Here is a 14487-nt window from a genome sequence, read left to right as displayed (position 1 = left end):
GTCACCCAAATGAGGATGGGTTCCCTTTTGAGTCTGGTTCCTCTCAAGGTTTCTTCCTCATACCATCTAAGGGAGTTTTTCCTTGCCTCAGTCGCCTCAGTCACCTCAGGCTTGCTCACTTGGGATAACATCTAGGACTGTTTGTCTGTTTAGATGTTTGTTGTTTTCTTATGTTGTTTCTTATGTAAAGCTGCTTTGAGACAATGCTCTTTGTTAAAAGCGCTCTACAAATAAAATTGAATTGAATGATCTAATCTAAAGTATTATACGGTGAAGGTATTAAATGTGCATTGAGCATGTGCTCTCTCTCTCTCTCTCTCACACACACACACACACACACACGCACACACACACTTTCTCTATCTTCTTTAAATTACATCACAGCTTGTTGCAAAGCTCTGACACTGGAGACTCCTTCCACAAAGGTCACTGCTGTTACAAAAAAACAATCCACCCCTACTGACCAATCAGAATCTCGATTTATTATTAACAAATATAGCTAATGTGTTTTGTGGAATATTTTTAATATTTTTAAAGCACTATTGGAGAATAGATTGAAAAATCAGACAAGGTTTGGAACAACACATAAAACTGGACGTGTGTAATTCTGCAGATTCGATTCCCACAAATATACACTCATATCTAAGACGAACCATTTCCCTGTCATTGCCTGATTGTGCCACTAGAGGGCGTAAGATCCACATATAATACTGTCTGTAATTTAAAGCACACGGTCCTTTAAAAAGTGTAAACCCTGAGCTATACTGAACTGACCTCTTCGTGAACACACAAAACAAAGGTAACAAACTAACATGGTGGCAATTGATCAATAAAGACATGCTCTGTGTTAGAAGGTCAGCTGAAGACTACAGGTCTTACTCTACAGGGGACTAATCACCAGAACTACTTTACAGAAGCAACTCAAACACTTGGAGCATCACCTGACATCATTTCCCTTTCATCCATCCATCTGTCCGTCCGTCCATCCGTCCATTTATCCGTCCGTCCATCCATCCATCCATCCATCCATCCATCCATCCATCCATTTATCCATCCATTCGTCCATTTATCCATCCATCCATCCATTTTCTTCACAGGGAACCTGGAGTCTATCCCAGGGGATATGGGCCACAAGGTGCAGGACAACCTGGTTGGACAAGGTACCAGTCCATCACACACTCATTTATACCATTTAGAAATGCCATTCAGTCTATAACACATGTCTTTGGACTGGAGAAAGGTCAGAGAGTCAATAAAGAAAAATTTTAACATCCCGTTAAAATATAGTTAAAAACTCCCGATTCTCTCTTTTTTCTCTCATCCCCCGGATTAATCCCCTGTATTTTACTTCTGACTCTCGAGGATGATCCCACAGTGTCGCTCTGAACCCCACAGACAGTTCAAACCCATCCCTCAGTCTTGCTTTCCTGTTGAATTCAGCAGATTTTATCTCACAGACACGCAGTTTGATGGCAAAATATCTTTATTATTGAAAAAATTTGTTTTATTTCTTTATTAAAACTCAACACAGGAAAAAAACAAACCAAACCATCAATTCGTACAAAAACATAACACATAACACTTTTACAGAAGTGTTCATTAAGAGTTAAAGCACAGTGATGAAACAGGCAACACTGCAGAGTGCAAATTATTAGGAACAGCCTATTTATTTCTGTGAATATGACAGCAAACACTCACTAAACACAGTAAAAGTCACTGAAATCACGTTTTCATCTCAATCTGATGTTTTGTCTTATAACTGACCGCTGCCTCATGGTGGTGTTATTAGATATGTTCAGAAACTTACAGATGTACATAGGTTACTAATAAATCAGTTATTTTACTAGAGGAAAGGCGAATTATCCATTCTGACTGGTCACCGTCTGATTCATTCATTTTCATTTAAGAGCAATAAAACACTACAGGTCATGCTGTTGCAGAAAAATAATGAACTCCAGAATTGTAATAGCATCATCATCATCAATCACTCCATTACTGATTATTTTCCTAATGATACCAGAATGACATGGAGGGGTTTATTCCCGAGAGATCATATAGCGAGCTTTAGAAATTTCAGGAAGCACTTTCACAAGTGGGATTTGAGAAAGCTTTGAATTTTGCCCCACGCATTGACCTGCGCATCTGCATGAGCTTTCGGTTCTCCTCCGAAAACCACCACCTGATTCACGGCGGCGTGGAGCCCGGACGGGTGATGCGGCATGTAGGGGACTTCCATAAAGTGTCCCGCTGTCGGATAGGTCACCAGGTCGTAGTTGGCTTTTCCGTGAGCTTTGAGCCTGTTGCATGCCTGCTGGGCGAAGAAGGCGCTGTTCCAGTTCCTGTCATCTCCTGACACGATGAACAGGAATCTGCAGCCGGCACGCTCGATAGGGATGACCGTCGCACGGGTCTTTTCCTCCTCCATCGGGTCGTTCAGGATGTCTCGGATATCCAAGATGCCGGATTTTGTGACCGTTATTCTCTTTTTGCTGCCGACGAATCCCGGGATGATGGTGTCTTTGTAATGGAGCGGGAAGACGGAGTTAGCGTTGCAGGTGTTGATGCAGACGGTGGCTGATATGTCAGGAAGGAAGGAAGCCATCGACAACGCCAGATCCCCGCTTTTTGAGATCGACACGATTCCAATCCCAGATTTTTTCACCTGCGGAAAATAAATCCCACCCTGATGACCTGTACATCTGGTCAAGCTTTCTGTGTAATATACAGAATACTCACCTTAGGCTGCATCTGCAGAAATCTTACACCTTCCTCAAAGTACTCCAGATCGAGTTTATCCACCGTTTTGGGCATGTCCTGGTAGCCGTAGAAAGCCAGAGCAAACACCACGAATCCTTTGTTTGCCAGGAGAGAAGCTCTGGGCTCACACACCGTGCCTCCTAACGTGTACAGGTCAATAATCCCCGGGAATGGACCTTCACCTGTGGAGCACATTAGATTATACATCTGGTTATGTAAAATGATCTCGGCGCCAATTATTATCCGAGGGTGCCAATACTTTTGGAGCTGACCATTATCAGCATTTCAGGCTCTGTATATCCTTCACATTGTCTGACCACTGGGCGTGTCTACAGCCGGGGCAGAAAGCGTGGTGCCAGTAATATGACTTCGATATTACTGTAACTAGGTCGCTAGACTTGACGGCCAAATTATTAGGAACACAGCTTAAAGCTGTGTGTTCGGAGATGCTTTTCGGGTCACCACTGATGTAAAGAGTGATTGATTGTGTTTAACGAGCCTGACCTCTCTCATTAACAACGGGAGTGTCCACTCATAGAACTTCTGTGTACTGGAAGTGTTTTTCTTTCAAGCCATTCTCTAGTAAATGGTCAGTCCGCACTCTTACCTGTGTGATATTGCGTACTCTCACTGGTGCTTTTGGTTAAATGCTTTATTTACTTGTTAATAAATAACCCAGGTCAATAACAACACTGCTGCTTCCTCGAGCAAGGGCCATATTCCTTAGTTGTATAAAATGAGATAAAAATGTATGTCACCCTGGATAAGGATGTCTGCTAAATGCCGTTAATATAGGTGTGTCACTCGGCTGAACGGCCAGCTTGCTGACCAGACTTCTATTTTTGACGTAAAAACAAAGCAAGTTCAGATACAACAAGCAGCTCCTTTATTTTGGATGATGTATATATCCTGTACGGTGTAAAAAGTCTAATAATATTTGGGATCTAAAAAATTTAGATATTTCTGCATGAAACAAAGAAGGAAGCCGCTATTTACTGTCTCTACGGTCTCCCTTAGGTGAAAAATAAATAATAACTCCATACGTGGATCGTTATCATGCACAAGACACTGCTAAAGCTCAAAAACCTTATAATACAGTTCTTCCTCAATTTTAAGCAGTGTTCGTCAGCACTCGTTCAGATTAAAAAGGCTTTTGTTGTCTTCCTTTGAATAAAATGGACTTTGATTTGTTTGTCATTACTTCCTTGATTTTCTTTTTAATGAATAACTGACATCTAATTCACATCCAGTACTTCACGTAAGGACCACACAGGACTGGCAGCGGGTCAGAGTGCACACTCAGGATAGCAACTCGAACCTGGACACTGAACAAACACTATAAATAACCAGATGAGAAAATCTGAATAAAATACAACACAAGGGCTTAACGGTGCTGTTACTGTAACTACACAAACTACACACTACTGAAAAGGTATCATAAACACGACAAATGATCAAAACTACACTAACACTAGCCTAGATACCAACTACACATCAGCAGGTATGATTAATTAATTAATTGTTTGTTTATTTGACTGATTAGTTGTCCAATTTGGTAAGAAATGTGTAGTATTGAGAGGAAGATCTTAACATTAAGGTGTTGATCTTCATCTTCAGCCAAGATTTGTTCCGCAACACACTCACAGTTTCTTTATTTTATGATGATGATGATGAATGGCTCAAACCCCTTGGCCAAATCATCATCAGGGAATAAAGTGATCATCATCAGGGAATAAAGTGATCGTCTTCAGGGAATAAAGTGAAGCTCAGGGGATGATGGTGGACGTGAACTGACCCGGTGGGATGAAGAGAGTTCCCCGTAACCTGCCGTGCTTCACCGGAACTCTCTGCATTCCATCAGCCATGAAGCGCCGCAGGTTGGTTTCTTCCGTTAGGACTTGTCCATCTCGGAGAGCCTCGATGTGGACGAGGACAGGGCTGGACGCGTCTCTCTTCAGCAGCTTCTTGTGTGGACTTTCTGGAAGCAGGGACCAGAACAAGCCCATGGGCTCCACACCCGTGTAGGAGCCACCGCTGGACGCGTGACGTCTCAGGTCCACTTCTCCATGCTCGTCTGCCTTGTACAGAGCACTGGCCTTGAACACAACCCCTTTGTCGTCCTTGTGTTTGGCTCGAAGTTCCACCTGTTTTCCAGGAGGAAAACCGCTCACTTTAATCTGAACTGCTTCGTCGAAGAAGCAGCTGCTGCTCGGTAATATGCGAAGCCGGACCCCGGGAGCTGAAGAGCACATCTTTCTCACATTTAGCCTGAAAAGTTGTCTGGCTCCCGCGAGCAGCGCCATGCCTAATCATTCAACACGGGTTGCCAGATCCTTCTGTGTAAACCCCTCGCATTGCAGCCTGACAACCTTTGACACAGATTTCAACATTCCCAAAAAGTGTCCAGGTGATGCCAAGGACTCATTTGCATATGCATTGAATCCTCAGGGTCATTTGCATATTATAACGTGTTTGCATGAAGAAACAATGGATTTTCGAGGCTAAATGCATTTAATCTAGCATAGGAAGTGTTCAAAGTAGGAAATCATGGATTATACGTTTTTTGCTAATAAACAGAAGTTTGTTTATTTTTAGCAATTTTATCAAAAATTCAGACAAAATAAAAATAATGATAGCAAAAAAAATGCTGATTACTGATTGATTGTTGAGAACAATACTGATCTCTGATTGGTTGTTAGGAACAATAATTAGTGACTGGTTGTTGAGAACAGTACTGATTAGTGATTGGTTGTTAGGAACAATATTGATCTCTGATTGGTTGTTAGGAACAATACTGATTAGTGATTGGTTGTTAAGAACAATGCTGATCTCTGATTGGTTGTTAAGAACAATACTGATTAGTGATTGGTTGTTAAGAACAATACTGATCTCTGATTGGTTGTTAGGAACAATGATGAGTGATTGGTTGTTAGGAACAATACTGATCAGTGATTTGTTGTTAGGAACAATGGTTATCAGTAATTGGTTGCTAAGAACAATACTGATTAGTGATTGGTTGTTAAGAGCAATATTGATCTCTGATTGGTTGTTAGGAACAATGATGAGTGATTGGTTGTTAGGAACAATACTGATCAGTGATTTGTTGTTAGGAACAATGGTTATCAGTAATTGGTTGCTAAGAACAATACTGATTAGTGATTGGTTGTTAAGAGCAATATTGATCTCTGATTGGTTGTTAGGAACAATGATGATCAGCGATTGGTTGTTAAGAACAATACTGATCAGTGATTGGTTGCTTGGAATAATACTGATTAGTGATTGGTTGTTAAGAGCAATATTGATCTTTGATTGGTTGTTAGGAACAATGGTGATCAGTGATTGGTTGTTAAGAACAATACTGATCAGTGATTGGTTGCTTGGAATAATACTGATTAGTGATTGGTTGTTAAGAGCAATATTGATCTCTGATTGGTTGTTAGGAACAATGGTGATCAGTGATTGGTTGTTAAGAACAATACTGATCAGTGATTGGTTGCTTGGAATAATACTGATTAGTGATTGGTTGTTAAGAGCAATATTGATCTTTGATTGGTTGTAAGGAACAATGGTGATCAGTGATTGGTTGTTAAGAACAATACTGATCAGTGATTGGTTGCTTGGAATAATACTGATTAGTGATTGGTTGTTAAGAGCAATATTGATCTCTGATTGGTTGTTAGGAACAATGGTGATCAGTGATTGGTTGTTAGGAACAATACTGATCAGTGATTTGTTAAATGTCATTAAATGTACAAACAAATAGTTAAAAACATGACATTCCCATCATTCCCTACTAAAATAAAAATAATAATCTTTGGTAAATTACTGAGGGATAAAAGAAATAGAACATTGTATTGGGCATTAATTTTAAAGGGCATTTAAATTTAACTTCAGGGTGGTCACATGGTCCAGAAATGTGCAGAAGATCTTTATTTATTTCTATAAATGCATCCCTTTTTTTAATATTAAAATTCCTGCTCCTACTTTTTGACTCCTGGTTACCTCTGTAAGAGGAAAAACTACTATATTAAGATGATCAATACGAGATCATGAGGGATCCAGTGTGTTCTTTTAAACAATTAACAAGACCAGTGCACATGATATAACAGCCATTCTAATACAGAGTTACAGAAGTGCTTAGAAGTGAATAAAAACACAGTCTTCTGGTTCACTAGGTCAGGGACTGTGAGTACTAGCCGTATAAACCCTATCAGGGAGTACCGTTTGTAAAGAACTGAAATGAGATAAGATAAACAATAAATACACAAAGTGCTAATGCAGGTACACAGTGAAGAGGTGGGACTTCGGTCAATGTCCTGGCTAACCTAACTGCCAGAACAGAGTCCTGATGGCTTCCTTGTACCCTGAGGGTCGTTGGGTCCAATCGAGCCGTGCTAATGCTGATAAGTCTGAGATGAGTTCAGTACATCTTCATTTAAAAAAACTCCCGCAGACCTTCCCGACCATCACTGCTGTAACAGTCACGTTTCTGTCATAAGTATGATCTTTTAGAAATGCTGTGTTTGTAAAACACTTTAAACCACAGAAAGTCAATGATTTAAAAACTTCCAGATTGGTTTGCTTCAGATTTTTTTCTATTTCATATTAAAAAGGAAATGGACTGAACATGGACTGTAGAGTACTATGAATAAAAAAAATATTAGCACATCATTAAAAAATATTTTATATTGTTCAAAAACTAAACTATTTAATTGTAATCACTAAAATTATAGAAAAGTTCATTTTTATTCATATAAATAGATAAATAAATTTACAGACAAATGAATACATAAATGAATGAATGAATGAATAAGTAAATGAATAAATAAATAAGTAAGTAAATGAATGAATGAATGAACAGATGAATGAATGAATAAATGAATGAATAGATAGATAGATAGATAGATAGATAGATAGATAGATAGATAGATAGATAGATAGATAGATTTAAAAAAGAAAGAAAGAAAGAAAGAAAGAAAGAAAGAAAGACAATTGTGCATTATAGGAAAGTGTTTAATATATCCAGATCTGGCAACTCGCACAGATCAGCTGATCGAAACAAAAACAGCGTCGCACGCAGGGGACGTGCTTTGACTCCACCCACTGTTTCCATGGAGACGGTAAGGGGGAGGCGGGGGGGTGAGAGTGAGGCAGTAGGCAGGCTACAGCGCTGCTGTTCGGCATTAGCGCTAGCGCAGCGACAAGGCTAGCTGATTGTCCTGAACTGCGGTGATCTGTCGGATGATTAAAAAGAGAAAAAAAACAGAAACAGGATTACTTTTTTCCCTTTCTGTTCTCCAACTCAACTTGTATTTATTGACTGATTTAATAAAGCTCAATGTCCCGGAAGTGAACTCGAACAGGACGGCTTTCACTGACTGGTAAGAGACTTTATACTGTATTTTTAATAGCCGTGCGCGTGAGGCAGCTAGTCGCTAAGGCTAACAATTGTTATCGTTAGCTTAGCGTAAGCTTAGGTAGTGTTTGGAGAGGCAAAAATAACATAAGACGCCGGAGACCTGCGGTTTTGGTTGATTTCCCAGCGAAATACTGTTTCGGGGTGCATTTGTCGTCTTTTGGTTTAACTGTCAAGTTTAAGTGATACTGATATTTATTTTTTATTTTAGTCGCGTGCGCTTGTGTACCTTTATTACAGCTAGCTAGCCTTCATTACCGTTCACGTTAAGAGACAGCAGCTCGCGGAATAAAATGTCTTTTCTGACATACATGTGATAAAACAAATTTACAGCTCTCAGAAATAAATAAAAACCCTGTGTGTGTGTGTGTGTTTATATCCTGATAAGAACCAAAAGGAATATCAGTCTGGTCCTCGTGAGACAAATAACACATTAATATCTTTATTGTTACTAATAATAATGCAATTAATGTTTTTATAAGTATAATCAGACAAGTGTGTGTGTGTGTGTTTATAGCCTGATAAAGGTCCCCACAAGGATAGGAATATTAGTTCAGTTTAAGGATCTGTCAGGTCCCCATGAAGCTGTAGCTGTTTGTTTGTTATTCAGTTGCTGTTTCCTGTGGTTATAGATAGGGTTAGATTTAGACCTAGCATGACATTTATTATCTGTGTCAATGATTAGCGAGAGAGTGTGTGTGTGTGTGTGTGTGTGTGTTGGTGGTTTGGTGTGAGTTTTATCCACTTTTATCCTAGGTGAGTGTAAAAAGTAAAGATTCCTATATGTGTGTGTGTGTGTGTGTGTGTGTGTCTGTCTTGGTGGTTTGGTATGAGTTTTATCCACTTTTGCTGAGTGTAAAAAGTAAATATTCCTATATATGTGTGTGTGTGCGTGCATGTCTTTGTGTGTTTGTGTGTGTGTCTGTCTTGGTGGTTTGGTACGAGTTTTATCCACTTTTGCTGAGTGTAAAAAGTAAAGATTCCTGTGTGTGTGTGTGTGTCTATGTATGTATGTATGTATGTATGTGTGTGTGTGTGTGTGTTGGTGGTTTGGTGTGAGTTTTATCCTATCTTGCTGAGTGTAAAAAGTCGATTCTTGTGTGTGTTTTTTTTGTGTGTGTGTGTAACCCCAGACTAGAGCATGATAGACACAAAGAAACACAATCTCTGTCTCTGTTATTGCCTCTAACTGTAACACTGGTCCACCTGCATGTCTGGAGTAAAATAATAGAAGTCCTCGGAGTAGACTGAAGCGAGGCAAGGTCTCTGGAGCTGCAGGAGCAGAACTCACTCTGGAAACACAAACAAGTTGATTTGATAAAGTTGTTTATATCGTGATGTGTAAAATAAAGTAGCACAGATATGTCAAGTCACGCAACGAGGGCTTTTAGTCGAAACGCTCCACCTCTAATTAATTACAGGAATGACTGTTCAAAAAAAGAAAGAAAGAAAGAAACGCCAACCACAAAACGTCAATGGACAAAAAACCTGTGTGTTCAGTGTTATGGGGCTGATGTTTATGGGGATTCATGAAATTAAAAATCAGAAAATATAATACCTGCTTATTAAACGCTAACGAGTTCTCCTTATAGCTTAGAGGTGTTTGTGCGGTTCTGCTGGATTCTGGCGTCTGATTGGTCAGAAAGTACTGTCTCATGTTTGTTAATTTGCATATTAATATTAACGCACATGTTCAAGCACATTATTATTTCTATAGTGACGACTCGACAGGATTGGGGGGAAAAAGTTGATCTGAAGGAGATGTTTATTTGTTGTTTACTGATGGGAGGAGTCTCCAGTGTTAGTGCTGTAAACAGACAGTGTACCGGTGTATGTACCGGGTTCAAGAACAGAGCGAAAGGGCGAGATGTTAGAGGACAGGTGTTATCATCCACCTCCGGGTGGGAACTGTAATTGTGGTTGATTGTTTTATCTAGAACAGCATGTACTGAGCGTTTTTATTGGACGAAATTTGTTCTGGTGCAGCTGTTCAGGTTCTTCCTGTTTTTGTTTTTCTTTTTTTCTTTAACCATCATGTTGAGGTTTCAGAACACTGAAAGATCCGCTCCATATTGCTCGTGTTTTCTGTAAGACGACGGAGTTGAGTAGACACAACGACGATCGGGTTTCAATCGGTCGTATATCCATTCAAACAGCTCTTCATCTGGAGGATCACATATGGACGCTTTAACTCTGTCTGCAAATGATGAGGCTTCTCGGCCACATGCGATAAAAATATCCTGCGTAAACAGAGCCGCCAGGAACGTCTCAGCTCTATGAGGATGCCTCCGACACAATTTACTTTCACTTTCTAATGCGCAAACTGCTCGGGTGTGTGTGTGTGTGAGAGCTGTGAGCTTTAACACCATTAAATGTGCTACAACAAAAGAGGTTGTTATTATTTTCAGACATCGCAATCTATTTAAATAACACGTTAATGACACAAATGCTAGACTCACGTCCTCAGAACGTGTTACAGCAAAGGTTTGGCTCGGGTTCTGCGTGACGTCCCAGATGACATCGATGGAGGTATCGGTGTACAAACAAACTGAAAAACCGACAGCTGATCTGTTTAGAGTGTAAAGACGAGGACGGGATGGACTAAAGTGCCACTGCATTCATGCACCGAGCCAGGGCTGGATCTTAACAGCACTGTCATTAACGAGTACTCGATCGGCATTCTGGGAAAAGATAACCGAATTTCATTACAGTATAAATCTCTGTTTTACAATTAAACATTGTTAAACACAGTTGTAATTATATCATCATTGATGCACAAGTCATAAATTAGCTACACTATATTTCCAAAAGTTTTGGGACACCCCTCCAGATCATCCAATTTAGGGGTTGGACTTTGCAACTATAACAGCTTCAACTCTTCTGGGAAGGCTTTCCACAAGGTTTAGGAGTGTGTTTATGGGAATTTTTGACCATTCCTCTAGAAGTGCATTTGTGAGGTCAGGCACTGATGTTGGACGAGAAGGCCTGGCTCTCAGTCTCCGCTCTATTTCATCCCAAAGGTGTTCTATGGGGTTGAGGTCAGGACTCTGTGCAGGCCAGTCAAGTTCCTCCACACCAAACTCACTCATCCATGTCTTTATGGACCTTGCTTTGTGCACTGGTGTGCAGTCATGTTGGAACAGGAAGGGGTCATCCCCAAGTTGGGAGCATGAAATTGACCAAAATGTCTTGGTATGAAGCTGAAGCATTAAGAGTTCCTTTCACTGGAACTAAGGAGCCGATCCCAACCCCTGAAAAACAACACCTGAACTCAATGATTTGGAGGGGTGTCCCAAAACGTTTGGCAGCATCGTGTATGACAGAGATCTTCCTTCACTTCCCTTTTCACAGCGTTACTTTACTTCCTATGTGTAATTTGTTCCCGTTTACTGTCTGACGCAGACTGGGAAACTGGAAAAACCCACACAGAGCCATGTAATGATGTCTTCAGGTATGAGATGAAACCAGTGTGTGCAGTTCAACAAAAGTAAATCATAAAAGAGAGTTTCTTTATTATAACAAAGACAGACGCCCCTCGCGCCGGATCCATCCATCCTCCTCCTCTTTTTGCCTCGTCCATTTTTCTCCTCGGTGTTTATCATTTCTCTGGCATAACCGACACGTTCTGTTCTGGCTTGCTTTTTATTTTTCTTTCCATGAAATGTGGTGAGTCATGGCTAAGCTCTGTTGCTCAGATGGAGTTGTCTAACACATGGACAGGATTAAAGTTTTCTCTTTTTTGGCAAATACGAAGAAAGGATTAGAGCGGGTCGGTGACTTAGCGATGCATTTAAAGGCTAACAGACAGCTGATTATCTCCGAGATGTACACTGATCGTCTCTCTTCGTGAACAAGAGCTCGCCATGTAGGATTTTTATGAGTCATGTCATTTTTATTTTTTTTTAGGGGAGATGATTGCCCCAGTTTGTTTTCTTAACCATTTTCATGCGCATGAGTTCTGTTGCTTGCAGTCTGTTCCATTCCTGCTGCCTGAAGTGTGTGTGTGTGTGAGAGAGAACGTGACAGCATGCGATCCCCATCATGCCAGCGAAATCTGCGTCATGCTTGTCGTGTTTTCCGCGGGCATCCTGCGGCGAGGCGGAGAGCGCAGTGGGAGCACCAGACTGGTATCTTTGCGGGCGATGTTCCCTCATCCTGCCACCTGGGCTTGTACCAAGCAGCACAACACACAATCCTATTTCCACATCCTCAGCAGGTGTACCAAGGTGGAACAACACGCATACCTCGCACAGGACACGAGTGTTCGACTGAAGCGGAAAATAAAATGTGATCCCAACGACGTCTCCCAATGCTCATCTCTTAACCGTTTGTACAGCGCTGAAGAATTCTGGCTTCTGATTGGTCAAAGTGTTAATATCTCATCCCAATCTAAAATAATATGAATATTAACGCACACGTTCTACCGCATTATCATTCCTATAGTGATGACTCTGGTGTAATCTGTACTCTGTTACCGCAAAATCCAGGCCCTTGGATGTTTGTTCATATCAATATTTATTCATTTTAATGCTCATGATGCGGTAGGTTATTGTTCTTTTAGTGTAATAAAACGAAAAACTCAAGCTTTGATACAGGTTTCCCATTGTTCCTGAGTAAAACTGTGGATCAGATTGTAACCTTCAGCATTCTGAGGACGCTTGCCGGAAAAGTACACACCTTCTGTACCCCTGACCATCATATGCCCATATTTGGTTCTTGACACAAAATCTTAAGCTCACAATTGTATAGAAGATATTGGACTACGGATCAGAAGGTTGTGAGTTCGAATCCCAAGGCCAACAAACTGCCACTGCTGGGCCCCTGAGCAAGGCCCTTAATTGACAGAAATGTAATGTGAATGTAAATAAGCATGACAATGCTCCTGTGCACAAAGCAAAGCCAGCTTCAAGAAGATATGGAGTGTGGAGGTTGGAGTGGAAGAACCCCTTGACCCTCTGACATCCCCCCACCACTGAGCACATTTGGGAACTGGAGCTGTGGTGTGATGGTCAGGGGGGTGCACAAACGTTTGACCATATGGTGTAATAGATACCGTATCAGCAATGCTCACCGATCTGTCTGCTAATAGTTTGCGTGTAATAAAGTAAAATCCTGAGATAATGAAACACAAGTGCAAGGTTCAAGTTCTTATCAGGAATACAAATCAGATAATGCGTGAAATGAAAAGAACGTGCATGACGATCAGGAAGTGTGTTATATGAAACACACCAATTAAAAGATTAAAACTTCCTGCACTGCAACATGTAGCCTCTTCTTCTTCTTCTTCTTCTTCTTCTTCTTCTTCTTCTTGGCTCGGTGCAGCCAGGCGTGGTGTTAGTAGATGATGCAAATTCCCACGTCAAAGTAGATCTTCCGCTGCTGAAAAAAAAAAAAAAAAGCCAGGCGTTAAATCGGTGAACAGGAAATGAGGTCAAACTGTTTACAGAGCGTCTAAAGACGTATTGTACGTACAGGGGAAGTGTTTGTACCCTGAAATGTTTGGCACAGTTGCTTGTTTTTGTGTTCGGTGTAGCGTATCAGATGCACATTTTGTTCCTCGTGTGGCCGAGAGCGAGAAAGGAAGAGGACGAGATGGAAAGATAAAAGAGGAAGTAAAGCTGATTGGGTTTGACATGCAGGCTGTATTGCAGAAGTCTGATGTAGAGGTGCAGGATGTGACGAAAATAGACAAATAAAGATGCTTCAAAAACGGCTTTCTGTTTTAATGAAACTGCTGTGAAGCTGTGCGCTAAAGTATGTACTCAGTTTTGAGAGTTTATTACGCAAGCACTGAGACATACGGACATGTCATTTAACGCAAGATTAGGACCTGGGGTTTTTGCCTAGTAACACACACACACACCCCGTCACCGTAAACACACTCCTCTCTGCATTCAAGCTTTTCTTCATTCATTATTCCTCATATCATGTACACCGGTCAGGCATAACATTATGACCAGATGCCTAATATTGTGTCGGTCCCATCGAGGCATGGACTCCACTAGATCCCTGAAGGTGTGCTGTGGTATCTGGCACCAAGATGTTAGCAGCAGATCCTTTAAGTCATGTACATTGTGAGGTGGGACCCATAAAGGACTTAAAGGACACTTTTAATAGATACTGACCACTGCAGCCCAGAAACACCCCACAAGAGCTGCAGTTTTGGAGATGCTCTGATCCAGTGGTCTAGCCATCATAATTCGGTCTTTTGTCAAACTCGCTCAAATCCTTACACTTGCCCATTTTTCCTCTCTTGCACATGGTATTGTGGGTATTAACTCTAAGACTGTCCACTGAGGACCACACTCAGGAGA

The 14487-nt window shown here is 40.9% G+C and overlaps 2 protein-coding genes across 3 annotated transcripts in view; one reads left to right on the top strand and one right to left on the bottom strand.

Moving 5' to 3' along the window:
• Window positions 1-1523: 1523 nt before the first annotated feature.
• acot20 (acyl-CoA thioesterase 20) lies at window positions 1524-5099 on the bottom strand. Its single transcript, XM_058379637.1, has 3 exons — window positions 4553-5099; window positions 2737-2939; window positions 1524-2662 (listed from the first exon to the last, which is right to left on the bottom strand). Exons 1-3 carry the CDS (start codon window positions 5058-5060, stop codon window positions 2087-2089), a joined length of 1287 nt encoding a protein of 428 aa, XP_058235620.1. The 5' UTR covers window positions 5061-5099; the 3' UTR covers window positions 1524-2086.
• Window positions 5100-7913: 2814 nt separating this feature from the next.
• Window positions 7914-14487, top strand: part of susd6 (sushi domain containing 6) — a 31663-nt gene continuing 25089 nt past the window's right edge. The window contains exon 1 of one of the 2 annotated variants that reach the window (XM_058379649.1): window positions 7914-8138. The gene's annotated coding sequence lies outside the window, so the exon portion shown is untranslated. The remainder of the gene's footprint in view (window positions 8139-14487) is intronic. The other variant, XM_058379648.1, reaches the window with a different exon arrangement.

This window comes from Hemibagrus wyckioides, linkage group LG25 (genome assembly GCF_019097595.1).
Source record: "Hemibagrus wyckioides isolate EC202008001 linkage group LG25, SWU_Hwy_1.0, whole genome shotgun sequence".
Classification (NCBI taxonomy): Eukaryota; Metazoa; Chordata; class Actinopteri; order Siluriformes; family Bagridae; genus Hemibagrus; species Hemibagrus wyckioides.
This window is presented reverse-complemented; position numbering and strand designations above follow the sequence as displayed.

What these genes read in the sequence shown, in the direction of transcription:
- acot20 (XM_058379637.1), bottom strand. Translation starts at nt 5,060, where the DNA reads ATGGCGCTGCTCGCGGGAGCCAGACAACTTTTCAGGCTAAATGTGAGA. An exon ending in AACTCTCTTCATCCCACCGG is followed by an intron (nt 2,940 to 4,552) that starts GTCAGTTCACGT and finishes TGTGCTCCACAG; the next exon opens with GTGAAGGTCCATTCCCGGGG. An exon ending in TTCTGCAGATGCAGCCTAAG is followed by an intron (nt 2,663 to 2,736) that starts GTGAGTATTCTG and finishes TATTTTCCGCAG; the next exon opens with GTGAAAAAATCTGGGATTGG.